The sequence below is a fragment of the Enhydra lutris genome, unplaced genomic scaffold, assembly GCF_002288905.1.
Source record: "Enhydra lutris kenyoni isolate GAN:26980312 unplaced genomic scaffold, ASM228890v2 scaffoldscaffold17, whole genome shotgun sequence".
In the NCBI taxonomy this organism is placed as follows: Eukaryota; Metazoa; Chordata; class Mammalia; order Carnivora; family Mustelidae; genus Enhydra; species Enhydra lutris.
Genome location: NW_019154101.1, coordinates 11,135,879 through 11,154,624, shown reverse-complemented (window position 1 = coordinate 11,154,624; position 18,746 = coordinate 11,135,879). Strand labels below are relative to the sequence as shown.

General features: G+C 45.6%; 1 protein-coding gene across 1 annotated transcript; it reads left to right on the top strand.

Moving 5' to 3' along the window:
- The first annotated feature begins 1,649 nt into the window (after positions 1-1,649).
- On the top strand, positions 1,650-18,509 carry LOC111147734 (Pim-1 proto-oncogene, serine/threonine kinase). The gene is made up of 7 exons (XM_022503955.1): positions 1,650-1,655; positions 13,580-14,033; positions 14,143-14,249; positions 14,359-14,409; positions 14,501-14,867; positions 16,423-16,599; positions 17,588-18,509. The coding sequence occupies exons 1-7, from the start codon at positions 1,650-1,652 to the stop codon at positions 17,743-17,745; spliced, it is 1,320 nt and encodes a 439-aa protein (XP_022359663.1). The 3' UTR covers positions 17,746-18,509.
- The last annotated feature ends 237 nt before the right edge of the window (positions 18,510-18,746 follow it).

Genomic DNA, 18,746 nt, shown 5'->3' with positions numbered 1-18,746 from the left:
TTAGGATTCTTTTCTTTTTTATCTATCTTTTTTTTTCTTTTTAATATTTTATTTATTTATTTGACAGAGAGAGAGAGAGATCACAAGTAGGCCAAGAGGCAGGCAGAGAGAAGGGGGAAGCAGGCTCCCTGCCGAGCAGAGAGCCCGATGATGATGCTGCGGGGCAGAGCCCATTGCAGGGCTCGATCCCAGGACCCTGAGATCATGACCTGAGCCAAAGGCAGAGGTTTAACCCTCTGAGCCAACCAGGCATCCCTCTTTTCTTTTTTTAAGATTTTATTTATCTTAAGAGAAAGAGAGAGGATGAGTTCTGGGGGAGGGGCAGAGGGAAAGGGAGAAGCAGGCTCCCCACCCAGCAGGAAGCTGGCTGTGGACCCATCCCAGGACCCCAGGACCATAACCCGAGCTGAAGGCAGATGCTTAATCGACTAAGCCATCCAGGTGCCCCTAGGATTATTTTCTTAGATTATTTCTGCAATATGAAATTCCCAGGTTAAAAATTTAAAAATTTTGGGATACTTGACTGGCTCAGACAGTGGAGCATGTGCCTCTTGGGGTCGGGGTTGTGACTTCCAGCCCCAAGTTGGTGTAGAGAGGGATCCCCCACTCAGGGACTCCCTGCTCAGTGGGGAGTCTGCTTCTCCCTCTCCCTCTGTCCCCCACCCCAACTCGCATGTGTGCGTGTTCTCTCTCTCTCTCCCAAAAAAAAAAAAAAAAAAATCTTTAAAAATAAATAAATCAATAAAATTAAAAGTAACATTTTGATCACACAATGCCAAAATGCTATAGAACCCTCAGTTTTTTGTAAGTGTACTTGGCCTAAAATGTGTTTGTATAATCTATATAATTGTCCCTGCAGAAGGTCATTCAACTGAAAGTTGTTGATTTTACAGCAGATGCTGGGTGCCATATTAGGCAGCGGGGAGGCAAAACAAAATCAGCAATCCCTACCTTCATACAGTCTAATTGCATATCAATTTGAGATAATTTAACTAATGTCGGGTGTTGCCTCTTTCCACTGCATTCCAGACATTCTTATCCTTTTATTCCCATGACTCTTCAAATTCTCCTGAAAAATACTTAATCTGTCATTTTATACAGTCTTCTGAAGAAGTACCATAGCACTATGTTTGTTAAGCCAATTCGAACATTACAGTAAAATGTTGCTGTAATTCTCTCTCTCAGAGAAGGCCAATCTGAATAATTTGGTTAATTATAATTTTTAAGTCACCATATACTGAGGACCTATGAAATACTTGCCAATTATTGAGTTATGTCTAGGAGGGAGCTATTATTAGCCCCAAATTACAGACAAGGAAACTGAGTCTTTAGAGGTTAAGATTACACAACTTCTAAGTGGCTGAGTCAGGATTGAAACCCATCTCTGTCTGACTCCAAAATCTGGGCTCCTATGGAGCATGAAAGGGTAATTCCTTAAACAAACACTTTAATGGCTAACATCTAAAGATGGTTATAGAGTCATCTAAAAATAAGATTGTCTTGTCATAGGCTTGGATGGGAGTTCCTAGATTTCAGAGCCAATATTTTTGTAAATTTTTTACAAAGTATATTGGCTGAGAGGCGCCTGGCTGGCTCAGTCAGCACGGCAGGCAACTCTTGATCTCAGGGTTGTAAGTTCAAACCCCACAATGCAGGTAGGTTTTCCTTAGAAAATAAATTAAATTAACTTTTTTAAAAAAGCAAATTAGTTGTCCAGGTCTGTCATAACAAAGTACCATAATCTGGTGGCTCAAGCAACAAAAATTCATTTTTATCATGATTCTGGAGACTAGAAGTCTGAGATCAAGGTGTTGACAGGGTTGGTTTCTTCTGAGGCCTCTCTTTTTGGCTTGGAGATGGCCATCTTCCCTCTTTGGCTTCATGTGGTCTTCCTTCTGTCCCTAGGTCCTTATCTCTCTCTCTCTCTCTCTCTTTTTTTTTTTTTTGGTCCTAATCCTTATCTCTTCTTAGAAGGACACTACTCATATTGAACTAGGGCTCACCCATATGACCTCATTTTACCTTAATTACCTCTTTGAAGGTCTTATTTCCAAATACCCATTCTGAAGTACTGGGAGGTTAGGAGCTCAACATATGAATTTTGACTTGGGGGAGACGCCATTCAGCCCATAACATAAAGTAAACTAAAGGTGCGAATCATTACATGAAGAGAGGTGCTTACCATGCCTTTTATCTTACCTTAACTGTGTTCATTCCTATAGTTGTTTAAGAAATATTTATGAATACCCACTATGTTCAAAAATGGATACTAAGCTAAGAAAAATAAACCTGTGGAGGACACAGTCCCTGCCTTCCAGGAGTTCACAATCTCTCTGAGGTGCCATTTAGAGACCATAGGTTCTCAAGCTCAAAAACACATCAATGTCACCAGGAGGTTTGTAAAAATACAGATCACTGGACCCCGCCCCTAGAGTTTCTGATTCAGTGGATCTGGAGTGGGCCCAAGAATTTGCATTTCTACCAAGTTTCCAGGTGCTGCTGGTTTGGAGAGACCACATACTTTCAGAACTACTGAGCAAGACATATGAAGATCACACGTGACGTATACAATTGAGGCAGCACAGGTGCTCAGAGGGCAGAGAGGGGCCATTTTCTGTTTTCATGCTAAAACAGCTGAGGAGACAACTGGGAAAGTCCCTTTGCACCTGAAAATTACCCAGAAAAAGTTTTAGCATTGAGACCTTGACCTTGGAAACATATTATGGTAAGAAGAGATGCATTGTCTATACCATTAATTTGCTACTTGGTAAATACTACCTTTTATTACTAATTATATCTCTATAAGAAAAGAGAAAGTGCCTAGGGGTAGCAATCAAGGTTGGGCTCTATCTTCACTCTGATAATGCTATGGGAACTTTGGCAAAGTTCCTGTCTCTGAGATTTGGTTTTGGTCATCTAGAAAACTAAAAAGATTTTATGAGAAGATATTTAAGTTTCCCTACAGGTCAATCTCTATGATTCTCTATCTTGCCTTACCACAATAAAAAGATCCTTAACCAGGAATTAGGACCATACCTTTTGTCTCTATGCATCTCGGTGGTACTTAACACAGTACCTTGAACACAGTAGCTGTTCAGCGAATGTCCTATTGACTGATTGACTGAATCACTCAGAACCAAAGCAAGACCCAAGAGATTCTTGTCTCACTGCTATAAAGATGATAGCTTCCCCTTACCTTAAGACTAACCCTTACCACACAAGCTTCGCTGTCAGAAGCTCTGGTTTTCAGCAGCCATTCTTCTTTGCCACTACTCACTTACAGGGTTAATTTTCAACATTGTTTCAATCCCCATTCATTTCTCTTGGTCATTTCTCTCGGGCGCAATATTGAAGGAAATTATCCACTGATTCCATTGTCTTCCATTCATTACCTTGCTTCCTGATTTTATTTAATCTGGCTCATGGAACTCTGCTTTGCGTATCACCTGTTATGCTCAAAGAGCTGCCCTTAACATTGTCTATCCTCTTAATCAGCACATTTTCCATGAATTACGGCTTGTGACTCTCTCACCTGTGGACCTTGAACAAGTTATGTGACTTCCTGGGTATAATAATTAAAAGGATTAAAGAAAAAAGATAAATATGTGTACCATACGAATATCTATGATACATACTATATATGGGCCATATATAGGGCATATGTAGTGATTAATTAGAATAGTCCTTAGCACATAGTAAATGCTTGATTAATATTAGATATTACCTCTGTACATTTGCCTATACCTACTTCTTTAAGCCTTTGGTTTAGGAACCTGGCAACCTTAATTTATAAAAGCGCTTTTCTGAGAGGGGTGCCTGGGTGGCTCAGTTATTTGGGTGCCCAGCTCTTGGTTTCAACTCAGGTCGTGATCCCAAGGTCATGGGATCAAGCCCCACATTGGGCTCTGTGCTCAGTGGGGAGTCTGCTTGAGATTCTCTCTCTGTCTCTCTCTCTGCCTTTCCCCGGCCAAAGTAAGGGAATACATCTTTAGGAAAAAAACTACCTTTCTTTTTTTAAAAATATTTTATTTATTTATTTGATACGGGAAGAGAGCAAGAGAAGGAACACAAGCAGGGGGGAGGGGGGAGAGGGATAAGCAGGCTTCTGGCAGAGCAGGGAGCCTGATGCCCCAAAAAGTACCTTTCTGAGAAAGGCAAAAATTTACTCTGAAGTCTGTATTCTCCAAAGAGCAAACAGCCACTTGTCTTTTCATTATAATACATAGTAAAAGTGGCAGGGGCAGAGATTAAGGCAGGAGACATTCACAGGATCTTATGTGTTCTCTTTTGGGTTTAATTCAATTTAGTTTTTTTAAAAAGTGTCTATTTAGGAGCACCTGGGTGGCTCAGTCGGTTAAGTGTCTGCCTTCGGCTCAGGTCATGATCCCAGGGTCCTGGGATGGAGCCCCACATCAGGCTCTCTGCTCAGCGGGGAACTTGCTTCTCCTCTCCCTCTGCCTCCAGCTCTGCCAACTTATTCTCTATCTATCAAATAAATAAATAAAATCTTTTAAAAAAATTGCCTGTTTAGTACCTCCCGAAGGGAGGTGCCTGATCTTAAAAAGTTTAAAATGTAGTCTCTGCACTTGAAGAGCTTATGATTTCATTGGGGAAACATGGGTCCTTTCATGGCAGACACTCGATGCTCCCTGCTTTTAAAGATGATGCTGTGATGACAATCAAAGCTTAGATAAAAGAATATGATTCTGTCAGATCACTGGTACAAATAATTGCTGTGCGTTTAAGAACTATTGACTGGAAGATCAGGAAAAACTGCAGGAAGTCCAAATGGACTTGAGTCAGTCAAAAAGGATAGACTGAACTTGGGAATACGTATGTAATTTGGGCAAAGTATGCAATCGGCATTGCCTTTACAGCCCTGCACAAGAGGACTGGCTTTTTGCCAATAGAAATCCCATTCATAAGAGTGACTTCAGAGATAACCCTCATGACTGCCAATGATAAGTTTGAGTCTCAATTAGTGAGTGGCTATCTCTCTAATAAAGTAGCATCACTGAATACAGAAACAAGCCGAACCTATTCAGGGAAAAGTAACATCATTTCTGTAAAGAGGACAACACAGCTGGGGCACCAGGGTGATACAGCCAGTTGAAGGAACCAACTCTTGGTTTGGCTCAGGCTCTGATCTCAGGGTCAGGAGAACAAGTGCCTAATAAGGCTCCATGCTCAGTGTGGAGTCTGCTTAAGATTTCCTCTCCCTCTTCCTCTGCCCTTTCCCTAATTATGTGCATACTCCCCCCCACCCTTCTCTAAAACATAAATAAATAGATCTTAAAAAAAAAAAAGACAACACAGCTCATCCTAGAGTGAGCAAGGCTGTAGTTAGACTTTTTTTTTTTTTTAAAGATTTTATTTATTTATTTGACAAAGAGAGAGAGAGTGAGAGAAGGAACACAAGCAAGGGGAGTGGGAGAAGGAGAAGCAGGCCTGCCCCTGAGTGGGGAGCCTGATGTGGGGCTCCATCCCAGGACCCTGGGATCATGACCTGAGCCTAAGGCAGATACTTAATGACTGAGCTATCCAGGCACCCCTGTACTTAGACATTAAAAAGAGTTTGTTTTTTTTTTTTTAAAGATTTTATTTATTATTTATTTGACAGAGAGAGATCACAAGTAGACAGAGAGGCAGGCAGAGAGAGAGAGAGAGAGAGAGAGAGAGAAGCAGGCTCCCCGTCGAGCAGAGAGCCCGACGCGGGACTCGATCCCAGGACCCTGAGATTATGACCTGAGCCAAAGGCAGCGGCTCAACCCACTGAGCCACCCAGGGCCCTAAAAAGAGTTTTTAACAAAGTTATACATTGAGGGCCATAAAAAATGGTTCCATGTTTGTAGTACAATTCTGGGTTTGGCTGTGGTGAGCTTTCCATGTTTGTTTTAGCAGCACCCGACCTAAAAAAGAGAGCTAAAACAGAATTAGAAAAGAGGAAGTATATGTTGAAAATGTACGTTTCTCCAAATTGTCAAGTGGATTTCATCCAATCGTGTTAATGCATGTCTTCTTCCTCATGTGGATCTTGAACACCTTATGTGTCAGCCACAGTGTAAGTTATTATTCCCAAACCATCAGCTTCGAGAGATGATTTGAATAGAGAATCTTCCCGGTTTCTTCTTCAATAAAGACTGAAATAAAGTCTACGTCTTTTTCATCTCTCTCTTTCACTTTTTGCAGCATGACATCAGGAGGCCCTACTGATTTTTCCCTCTGGCTTTCTGCTTTTGATTTAAAGAAACTTTTTTTACTTTAAGATTTATTTATTTATTTTAGAGACAGAAAGAGTACGAGCAGGAGGGGCAGCAGGAGAGGGAGAGAGAATCTCAAGCAGACTCTGCTCTGAGCACAGAACCCAACAGGAGGCTCAGTTCCGGGACTCTGAGCTGAAACCAAGAGTCCAACGCTTAACTGGCTGCACTACCCGAGGCACCCCTGACTTATTTTTATTTATTTATTTATTTATTTGGCAGACAAAGATCACAATTAGGCAGAGAGGCAGGCAGAGAGAGAGGAGGAAGCATACTCCCCGCTGAGCAGAGAGCCCGATTCGGGGCCCGATCCCAGGACCCTGGGATCATGACCCGAGCTGAAGGCAGAGGCTTTAACCCACTGAGCCACCCAGGCGCCCCACCCCTGACTTATTTAAAGACACTTTTTAAAAAATTTTTTTAAAAGATTTTTATTTTTATTTATTTATTTGAGAGAGAGAGAGAGAATGAGAATGAGTGGAGAAAGGTCAGTGGGAGAAGCAGACTCCCTGCCGAGCAGGGAGCCGGATGCAGGACTTGATCTGGGGACTCCAGGATCATGACCTGAGCCGAAGGCAATTGCCCAACCAACTGAGCCACCCAGGTGCCCCTTAAAGACACTTTTATTCATTAATTTCTCACATTATAGGGAATGCAAAAGAGCAAAATACAAAGCATCTTTTGCTTCAGTTCCTGACGTTACTGAGCCCATTCCCTCTCTCCTTCCTACTTGTCCATGTCTTACTCATCCTTTAAAGATTTTTTTTTTTTATTTGACAGACAGAGATCACAAGTAGGCAAAGAGGCAGGCAGTGAGAGAGGGGGAAGCAGGCTCCCTGCTGAGCAGAGAGCCCGATGTGGGACTCGATCCCAGGACCCTGAGATCATGACCTGAGCCGAAGGCAGAGGCTTAACCGACTGAGCCACCTAGGCACCCCTCTTACTCATTCTTTTAAGTCCACATTAAGTTCCACATCCTCCTGGAGCCTTCCTTGACTTCCACCTCCTCTGAACCCTGCCCCTGTGGATGATACTCTCAGAACTTAATCATAGAATACCTTGTTAAATCTCTTAAACTAATCTTGCATTCTTTAGAAAAGTAGAATGTCATGGCCAGTAAGAGATGGTTCCACCATGTGGCCTTCAGCAAATTACCTTTCTTAGTTTCTGTTTATCTGTAAGCCAGTGAGGACAGTGAAACTGCCCATGCCATAAGATTTATATAAAGATCCACATAAAGTGCTTAGAAAAATGCCTAGAACATCTTTGACGCTCTAGTGTGGGGTGCTATTCAAGTGTCTTTTCTGTCCCTTTTACCAAAACTGTGTTCAGCACTTAGCCTTCATGTTCAATGAAAAGGTGGTTTCGGGATGCCTGGGCAGCTCAGTTGTTAAGTGTCTGCCTTCGGCTCAGGTCATGATCCCAGGGTCCTGGGATCAAGCCCTGCATTAGGCTCCCTGCTCAGAGGGAAGCCTCCTTCTCCCTTTCCCACTCCCCCTGCTTGTGTTCCCTCACTTGCTGTGTCTCTCTCTGTCAAATAAATAAATAAATAAAATCTTAAAAAAAAAAAAAAAAAGAAACAAAGAAAGTGTGGTTTCTGCCCTTAATATGTTTATAATCTATTTGTACAGACCAAACACAGAAAACTAAGGCTGTTTACTATTAAACAACAAATGAGATATATAATAAACACGCTTTCACTGGGATCTCTCTGAATGTTTAACAAGATGTAACACGAAATATTTTTTTTTAAGATTTTACTTATTCCAGAGAGAGAGAAAGAGCACAAGCATGAGCCGGGGTGGGGGAGACATGGAGAAGCAGACAGCCCCCCTACTGGTCCCATCATGACCCGAGCAGAAGGCAGACGCTTAACTAACTGAGCCATCCATGTGCTCCTATCATGAAATCTTTTTGAGCAACTTTTTTTTTTTTCCACTTACCTAGATGCACTCTGGCTTTTCCAATTTTTAAAACAGCAATTTAATTCTTTTTAAAAGATGGCAGACAGGGTGTCTGGGTGGTTCAGTGGGTTAAGCCTCTGCCTTCGGCTCAGGTCCTGATCTCAGGGTCCTGGGATTGAGCCCCGCATTGGGCTCTCTGCTCAGCGGAGAGCCTGCTTTCCCCTCTCTCTCTGCCTGCCTCTCTGCCTACTTGTGATTTCTCTCTGTCAAATAAATAAATAAAATCTTAAAAAAAAAAAAAAGATGGCAGATAATCTCCTCACCAACATCCAAATATGTTACATTCTCTCTCTTTCTCTCACAAACACCCCCCATCACACACACACACGATGGCCCCTTTTCTTCATCAGTTAGACATGCAGGGTTTTTATTCGTGTGCTTGTCTTTTTGATCTGAGGCATACATTTTCCTGGTCTTTTAATAAGGTATTTTATAACAGTTTCCAAGCTTCCTGTAGTCTTTATACATTCTTAGCTATTCTTTTTTGTTTTGACCTATCCAGTAAATACTCAGGAACTATAAAATCTTTGTGTACAGTGCCTTCAATAAATATTGATTATTTTTACTCAAATTTTCAGTGCTGAATATGTAAAATTCCAAAAATAAATCTAGGTTATTTTTATTTCTTTAAAAAAATGAATTGGTAATGAACTTAAATATACTTTGCCAGATAATAAAAACACTTTGTTTCTTCAGCTTTGCTAAGGAAACTGAAAACTAAGAGATTTATAAACTTGAAACAAATGTCACGTTTTATCAAGGACAAGAACCAGTTCTAACTTGACTGCATAGATTTCCTGACCCTTCTGAAGTTGGGACAGTCTGGATTTCCCAGCTGTCCACCACTACCATGATTATTACAACTTTAAAAAGAGGCTTTACTTCAGTCTTAAAATTTAGACTGTTCCATGTCTTACAGTTTGTAGTAGATTTTTACACATATTCCATACATATGAACTATATGTGACATTTAAATTTTTCTAAATAACCTTACTACTGTTGATGTAATTGGAGTTATTTTTTTTTAAGATTTTATTTATTTATTTGACAGACAGAGATCACAAGTAGGTAGAGAGGCAAGCAGAGAGAGAGAGAGAAGAGGAAGCAGACTCCCTGCAGAGCAGACAGCCTGATGTGGGGCTCAATCCCAGGACCCTGGGATCAGGACCTGAGCAGAAGGCAGAGGCTTAACCCACTGAGCCACCCAGGCGCCCCGGGGCACCCCTGGAGTTATTTTTAAGTTATAGGAAGCAGTTGGGTTTCTCCAAATTTTTTCCTTTCTTTTTATTTCACCAAATGAGGAGAGAGTAAAATAAAAAATAATGGTGTTTCACAGTTAAACTTAAAAAAAAAAAAAAAGTAATTCGTAGACCTGAAACTAATGTAACATTGTGTGCCAACCACACTACAATTAAAAAAAAAGTATATATATATATATATATAGAGAGAGAGAGAGAGAGAGAGAGAGAGTAATTCTTTTTTCAGGAGAGAAATGAGATGCAGATCCAAATTATTTCTACCCGATTAATTGCAAATAGCTCATGGAGAAAATGCTATACAGACCTAGTTATTATATGAATGCTTCAACTAGACTCAGATGTACTTCAAAAAAGGGTACAGGCATCCCTTTCAAACTTCTTCTAAACTTCTGGAATTACAGAAATTGCTTAAGTCATTCCTTTGTCAATGACTTGATTAAATCTGTATCAGGTGGACTATGAAAACCACCTAAGGATTAATGTGGCTATTGTTCAAATTAACATTAACAAATTCTTCCCTTTCCAGAGAATTGTAAGCATGATTATGGCCTTTATCTTTCCAAAAGCACTTGTCATTTAATTATTAGCGGGTTTTTCTGATTCTTTGTTAGATTCCTTGAAACAGCAAAAGCTGTGATTGTTTTTATTATTAAAACTACATTTTGATGAATAAAAACATCAAGTTCCCTACCCTCAAAGAGTAATTTTTAACACAAAACATACTTGAATGTTTAATAATTATCTTCAAAAAGCAGTTTTAAGTAAATAAAAGCTCTTTGCCAAGCAAGGTCCATGTTTCGTAACTTCCAGCTGTGAAGCAGTCACCATATAAAGCAGACATATTAAATGTTAATCACTTTAGCTCTACCTAATTAAATATTTAGCCCTACGAAGATCTAGAGAAAGTGAAAAAGGTTGAACTTGATTTAATGTATACAATTATTTTGAATCACATTCTCTCCCTGGATGATTACAATCAAGTGATGTACCTAGTATTTCACCTTTGAAACCTCCAAGGTGCAAGACCATTCCCAAATCATTATTGTCACAAACACAATCATCATGATTGCCATCACAGCTAATACTTATTAGAAGCTTACTCTGTGCTAGTCTATGAGCTTTACATGCAGACTTTTATTTGCTCCTTACAACAGCCCTATGAGGTAGGTGTTATTATCGTCATTTAGAGTCTAAAGCTTAGAAAGGTTAAGCAACTTTAAAAAAAAAAAGAAAAAGAAAAGAAAGGGTTAAGTAACTTGACGAATATCACATAACTAGTAGGTGCCAGATCCCAGATTTCAAAGCAGACTAAACAGGTTAAACCCCTTGCTCCTAACCTCTCCTTTATTTTGCCCAAGCCCACTTAATTCACTTAAATTTGGTATAAATTGATTTTAATCATGACCTGACTTTTTTGTTGGGACTCATTTTGGTCTTTCCCTTCAGTACACATGTTGTCCAAGAAATGCTGGACAAGAGAAACAGATGTCAAGGCATAGGGAAACATGGTATAAATAATTGAAAAGTTAATTAACAACGATTAAAAAAAAAAAGCCAAACCCATGATGGTCAGATGAGTGGAATAGATGGTGAAGAATGCTTGGAGTTATTTAACAATCAAGTCCTCCTCAAGGCTGGAAAGGCTTTAAATAAAAATGAGGAGGTGGGCGCCTGGGTGGCTCAGTGGGTTAAGCCGCTGCCTTCGGCTCAGGTCATGATCTCAGGGTCCTGGGATCGAGTCCCGCGTCGGGCTCTCTGCTCAGTGGGGAGCCTGCTTCCCTCTCTCTCTCTGCCTGCCTCTCTGTCTACTCGTGATCTCTCTCTGTCAAATAAATAAAATAAAAAAAAATAAAAAAAAAAAAATGAGGAGGTAAGGGCATCCTCAGAACAGGATGAATGCCTCTGCAAAGGCAGAATGTCTGGAAAGTGCTAGGTGAGTGGGAACGTGTGGGGATTGCCCAGTAGGGACTGGAAAAGGAAAGGGAGGGTAGAGAGGATTGGAAGTGCTGGGTCACATACATTTACACATGATGTCTTACTCAGTACCAAGGACAGTTTTAGACCCTGACAACAGGAAATCTTTGAATACTCCGAATTGAATTTGGGTCATTTCATCTCTTCCTCCTCTAGCTGTTGTATGACCCTCTGTCATCCTACTTATGTTTCATTTTCCTATCTGTAAAAAGGGAATAATTCTTTTTTTTTTTTTAAAGATTTTATTTATTTATTTGACAGACAGAGATCACAAGTAGGCAGAGAGGCAGGCAGAGAGAGAGGAGGAAGCAGGCTCCCTGCTGAGCAGAGAGCCAGATGTGGGGCTCGATCCCAGGACCCTGGGATCAGGACCTGAGCCGAAGGCAGAGGCTTTAACCCACTGAGCCACCCAGGCGCCCCAAAAGGGAATAATTCTTGTTCTCTTGGGTTCTCTCCTAGTCATCAAAAATGAGAGTTAGGCCATAGTACACAAACAAAAGGAAAATGTAGTATTTTATAAGATAGATTCCTAAAAGCTGTGAAATATCTGGACGCATCTTTATAAAATGGGCACCGTAGAAAACTTTTAATGAAACATTTAAATTCATTAATGATTGCAGCTGTAACAGATCCTGGAACCTCATTTCTCCTTTAAGTGGTAGGAACTTGAAAAATATTAAAATGGGATGCAGTAGGCTTTCAATTACTTAGGCCACTGACAATCCAATTTATGGATTACATAGAATTTTAATTTACTCATTTCACACGTCGTTATCAACTCTACATGAAGTTTAAAAGGACAAAGGATGAAAATGGAATTGGCCAGTTTTCCATGTTATTTCCATGGTGGGGCAGAGAGTCGGGGGATTTCCTTTGAGACAAGCCTCGGTGCAGCCAATAATTGCTAGTATTGCCAGACTGGTAATAACAGGCTGATGAAAAGGTGAATACAACGCGAAAACTCTGATTAAATCAAGCGCACCCTCCCACCCTCGTGTTACAGGAAGAATTTTCCTCTCTCCCGCCCTCACAGAAGGGGCTGAGACAGCATCTGGCATCATAATACCAACATTTGTTTCGTGGTTCCTCTTTACCGGGCACTCTTAACACACACCACTTCTTAGGAACCAGGATTCACTGGTACTTTTCTGCATTTTTTTACAAAAACGTCGGCTTGAGAACCTGGGGGTTGCTTTTTCACCAGCTGTAAGAACCGCGATCTGGACCCCTCCCCCGAAGAAGCCGAGCTCTTCCCCAGTTTTATTCCAGGCCTGTGACACCTCCACTCCCTCGGTGAAACCGCCGTGACTCACATCTTGCAGATCCTTCGCCCCCCACGCGCCCCCAACACACAAACCCCGAGAACCCAACCCGAGCCCACAGCGCCTCGTGAAACCCGCCCAAGCCGACTTGGAGGTCTCGGGTCTGAGTCACACAGAAGGACCACCCTCGTCGGCATTCGCCACCCGCCTCCCCACACAGCCCCTCACACCCCGGCGCGCCGGCCGCCCCATCTCCCCGCCTGACACACCGACGCCCGTCGCCTCTGCGCAACTTGTTATGCTCCAGCTCAAGCCCTTGACCCAAAAACCTTCAAGAAATAGAGAGCCGCAGAGCCGGCCTCGGGCGGCCTTTGATGGCTTTGTTATTGTTTGGGTTTGAATCGATACGCCCCTCCCCATCCTTCCTCCCTCGCCGCCCGACACCCAGCTCCCGCCTCCCCTCACGCCCCGCGCCCCTCCCCCTCCATTTTGGCGCCTTTTCCTTCCCGCCACGTCGTGGCGGCGTAGAGACCATTCTGACCGCGAGAGCGGGGCGGGGCGTGGGCGTGGCGCGCCGCGTTATGCAGATCAGTCGGCTTCTGGTTGGCTGGACACGGGCCGGCGGGGGCGGGGCCGGGGCGCGGCGACGGAGCGCGCGGGGCGGGGGCCAAGGGGAGTCACCCTGTCCCGCCGCTTCCCCACCCCCTCTCCTCCCTCCTCCGGCCCGGCAGCCCGGCTCGCCGCCTAGGCCTCCCGGAGAGGCCCCGCCCTATCCCCGCCCGCCCGCGCGCCCCCCCCACCCGCCGGCGCGCTCCGCCCCTTTACTCCTGGCTGCTGGGTGAGCCGGGCGTCTGCTGCAGCGGCCGTGGTGGCGGAGGAGGCCCGAGAGGACTTGGCGGCCCCGGCGGCGGCGGTGGCGGGACCGGCAGCAGCAGCAGCAGCTACAAGCTCTCAGTGCCGTGGCGCTGCCGCACGAGCCCCACGAGCCGCCCACCCCGCCGCCCTCGGCGCTGCCTGACCCCGCCGGCGTGTCCGCCAGCCGCCAGCCCCGGCAGCGCCCCCAGTCGTCCTCCGACTCGCCCTCGGCCTTCCGCGCCAGCCGCAGCCGCAGCCGCAACGCCACCCGCAGCCTCAGCCCCAGCCTTAGGCACAGCCACCGGCACAACCCCAGCCCCAGCTCCTGCTGCAGCTCCTCCAGACACAGTTCTTACGCCGACACCCTGGAGGTTGGGATGCTCTTGTCCAAAATCAACTCGCTTGCCCACCTGCGCGCCGCGCCCTGCAACGACCTGCACGGCACCAAGCTGGCGCCCGGTGAGCACCCCCCCCCCCAGCTCAGGATGGCGCGGCGGCTGGACCCCCAGCGTGGGAACTGGGATCTCTCGGGCCGGCACTGAGTCTCCTGTGCTTCCCTCTTTACTAGGCAAGGAGAAGGAGCCCCTGGAGTCGCAGTACCAGGTGGGCCCGCTACTGGGCAGCGGCGGCTTCGGCTCGGTCTACTCAGGCATCCGTGTCGCCGACAACTTGCCGGTGAGTGGGCGCCCCGCCGTGGGGAGGGCGCGCTGGGCAGGGGGGCGCCCGGGTGTGCTTTGACCCCGGCGAGAGGATCTCATGGAGACTCTTTGGGGGGGTTTTTCAGGTGGCCATCAAGCACGTGGAAAAGGACCGGATTTCCGACTGGGGAGAGCTGGTGAGTGCCCTGAAGGGAGCGACCCCTAGGATGGGTGGGGTGAGGGACACCCTCCGACTCCCGCTCTAACGCAGCCCCCTCGCCCATGCAGCCCAATGGCACTCGAGTGCCCATGGAAGTGGTCCTGCTGAAGAAGGTGAGCTCGGGCTTCTCCGGCGTCATTAGGCTCCTGGACTGGTTCGAGAGGCCCGACAGTTTCGTCTTGATCCTGGAGAGGCCCGAGCCGGTGCAAGACCTCTTCGACTTTATCACGGAAAGGGGGGCCCTGCAGGAGGAGCTGGCCCGCAGCTTCTTCTGGCAGGTGCTGGAGGCTGTGCGGCACTGCCACAGCTGCGGGGTGCTCCACCGCGACATCAAGGACGAGAACATCCTCATCGACCTCAATCGCGGCGAGCTCAAGCTCATCGACTTCGGGTCGGGGGCACTTCTCAAGGACACCGTCTACACGGACTTCGATGGTGAGCCAGGCTTGGGAGGGAGCTACCGGGGAGGGATCTGCCCAGGTGACTTGGCCTTGCCTGGAGGCCTCGGCCGGCTTTGCTCTCCGGCCCTTTGTAAAGGTCACCGGGCCGTCTGGCTCGATGCTAGCAGGGGTGGGGCGAAGGAGAGCTTCCCAACGTAGTAGAGCCGGAGATTTCGAGCCAGCTGAACCTGTCATGTTTCTGGCATGATTTTATTTTTTAAGTGGAATTCAGTGGGTTCCAAGCTTTCCCGATGAATAAGAGGTTGTGGGCAACCGGCCGTAGCCCAGATTTCTGAAGTCTGACCCAGTTTCCCCGCCAGTAAAAGGATGGTGGGGGGGGTGGGGGAGGAGAGAGCGGGAGAGATGAAAATTGATGCCGGTTTTGTAATTTTTGTTTTGTGCTAAGGGAGTTTAGTTTTGTGTAAGGTTAGTTTTTAAAACTGCAGTTTTTCTACCCCTTTGATCTAGGGCCGGGTAAAGGAATAGAAACAGTAGTTTCACTAAATTATTTTGTTGGGCTTATTCTTTATTTTTTGGCGTTGCGGGGTGAGGGAGTCGGGAATGAATGTTGTGAAATAAGATCTCTTGTTGGTTTGAAAATTAGTTGGGTGTCTCCGCAGAGAGGATGAAAACCTATCCTAGGGAGGGGCTTGGAGCGGGTTCTTTCAGAAAAGATGGAATTGAGAGCCAGAGATCAAAGCAAAGGAGGGTGGGTCATCATTTGAGCGGCTTAACCTAACAAACGACAGCCTTTCAAAACTTGTGACTGGGGCTTGTGGTTTGTGTTTATTTGCCCTTGGAGGACGCTGGGTTGGGCTGCATTTTTTTGTATTTAACAGTTAATGGCTGGCCGGGTCCTCCCTTGTTTTTTCCTTCGAGTCTTTGCTGCCCCCTGGTGAGCACAAGCGGGATGGCACCCACTTTTTTTTTTTTTTTTTTTTTTACAACCCAAAGTTTGTAAACAGGAATCACGTGGTCTGAAACCCGCTCTGCAGCTCTACCTTCCCAGTGAGGGGAAGAGAGAGGGTGTGGGTGTCTGCCTCTGCACGCATAGGGTGGGGAGGAAGGCCTCCTAAAGGGCACCCGGACTTAAGATACAGTATATTGTGTAAGGGCCCTGCACTGGATCATATCTGAGATCAGAATCTCAGCCAGGCTCCTGGGCCACCTTAGTGCAGTTTAAGGATAGTCTGTGGGCTGTCTCCCGTGATTGTGTGCAGAAACTCATCCCTTCACCCCATTGTGGGTGGTCCTACCACATACACCCCTCAGGCTTTGGGTTTGTGGCCAGCCCTGTTTGTTTCTTGGAGCAGTTTATAAAGAATTTGGTTTATGGTCTGGACTGCTGGGTGGGTAATGCTTTGGGTGGGAGAGATGCCACTCTTGCACTCCTTTTAGCCTAGGGGGGAAATGGAGTTAGCCCAGACCCTGTCCTGGGAGAAGTGAAGTGTTTTGTTTCAAGGAGTCCGTGTACCACTGAGTGTGTGAGTTGCTTTGTTTAATTTTTGCTCAAAGCTTGTGTTTTCCTTTTCTATTCCCCCGGCTCACAGGGACCCGGGTGTATAGCCCTCCAGAGTGGATTCGCTATCATCGCTACCACGGCAGGTCGGCAGCCGTCTGGTCTCTGGGGATCCTGCTGTATGACATGGTCTGTGGAGATATTCCTTTTGAGCACGATGAGGAGATCATCCGGGGCCAAGTTTTCTTCAGGCAGAGGGTCTCTTCAGGTAACTTTTGGGAAGCGCCTTGTTGAGGAGAAGCAGGAGTCACAAGTCAGGCAGTCCTCAGGGGATAGTGTCTGCGTTCTGGAGAGCTCTGCCTTTCCAGGGGATGCCGCTGCCCTTGGCCTAGCAGAGCCCTGGGCCAATGAATCTGGAGAGCCAGTCCTCAGAAATTGAATGGTTTGCACTTGAGCATTCTTTGAGAGGTCAGAGGAAGAGCATATGTGAGAATATTAAAAAAAAAAAAAAAAAGACCATTTAGTTTCACTGAAAGATTTTTTTAAAGATATTTATTTATTTGACAGGCAGAGATCACAAGTAGGCAGAGAGGCAGGCAGAGAGAGGGGGGAAGCAGGCTCCCCACGGAGCAGAGAGCCCAATGTGGGCCTCCATCCCAGGACCCTGGGATCATGACCCAAGCCAAAGGCAGAGACTTAACCCACTGAGTCACCCAGGTGCCCCTCACTGAAAGATTTTTTTTTTAAGTACCCACAGTCCTCATCTCTCAACTCCTGGCTGTTTTGCCAGGGAGTGAAAAGTTGAGGGTTCTTTGAGCCTTCCCCCTGAAGGCAGACTCTCTAAATACTGCGGTTCCCGTGACCTCATTGTGGGTGGTGTTCATATTTGTAAGTTGTAGGTGAATTGAATCACCTCATCATGCTCACTGATGTCTCATCAAAATCCCTTGTCATCATTCTTCCTATTTCTGGTGAGTGGGTGTCGTGGGAAAGGCCCCGGCTTTTGAAGTTTAAAAACCACAGGTTTAAGAGGGGAGCTGTTGTTTTTTTTTTTTTTTTTTTTTTTTTTTTTCAGCTGAAAGCAGCTTGGAGGACCTAGATCTTAGTGAATATCTTCCATTGAAAAATAGAGTTCTAGAAGGTTCCTGGTCTCTTTTGGACGCCAGACTTGTTGGCCCCTGGGAAGCAAATTAGCAAGACCTTTGCATTGCAAAAACGAGTTGAGTCATTCATAATCTCTGTCTTGCTTTCTGCAGAGTGTCAGCATCTCATTAGATGGTGCTTGGCCCTGAGACCATCAGACCGGCCATCCTTCGAAGAAATCCAGAACCATCCCTGGATGCAAGATGTCCTCCTGCCCCAGGAAACAGCTGAGATCCATCTGCACAGCCTGTCACCAGGGCCCAGCAAATAGCAGCTTTTCTGGCAGATTCTCCCCTCCCCGTCAGCTGCTTGAGGGAGGGGAAGCTTCTGTTTCCAGCTTCCCGAGTACCAGTGACACTTCTCGCCAAGCAGGACAGTGCTTGATAACAGGAACAACATTTACAACTCATTCCAGACCCCAGGGCCCTGGAGGTCGCCTCTCAACAGTGGGGGGAAGAGACTCTACTCCAGGTGTCCTAGGCCTCAACTCCTCCCGTAGATGCTCTCTCCTTCTCACAGAACGTCCAGCAAGCACTGCTGGGCTCTGCAAACTCCCGGGGGTGGGGGGGGGGGGGGGGATCAGAACCCTGCCATGGAACTGTTCCCTACATCACGAGTTCTGCTGAGTTCTGCTGAATGCCGCGATGGGTCGGGTAGGGGGAAACGGGTTGGGGTGGGATAGGACTAGCACCATTTTAAGTCCCTGTCACCTCTTCCGACTCTTCTGAGTGCCTTCTGTGGGGACTCCGGCTGTGCTGGGAGAAATACTTGAACTTGCCTCTTTTACCTGCTGCTTCTCCAAAACTCTGCCTGGGTTTGGTTCCCTATTTTTCTCTCCTGTCCCCCTCTCCCCATCCTTCATATGAAAGGTGCCATGGAAGAGGCTACAGGGCCAAATGCTGAGCCACCTGCCCTTTTTTTCTGCCTCCTTTAGTAAAACTCCAGAGTGAACTGGTCTTCCTTTTTGGTTTTTACTTAACTGTTTCAAAGCCAAGACCTCTCTCTTTCTCTCTTTCTCTCTCTCTCTCACACACACACACACACACACACACACACACACCACACAAAATGCACAAACAATGCAAATCAACAGAAAAACTGTAAATGTGTGTACAGTTGGCATGGTAGTGTACAAAAGGATTGTAGTTGATCTAATCTTTTTAAATTTTTGCCTTTAAGTTATTTTACCTGTTTTGTTTTTGGTTTGGTTTCTTTTTTGTTTTTGTTTTGTTTTGTTTTGTTTTGAAAAGATGCGCATTCTAACCTGGAGGT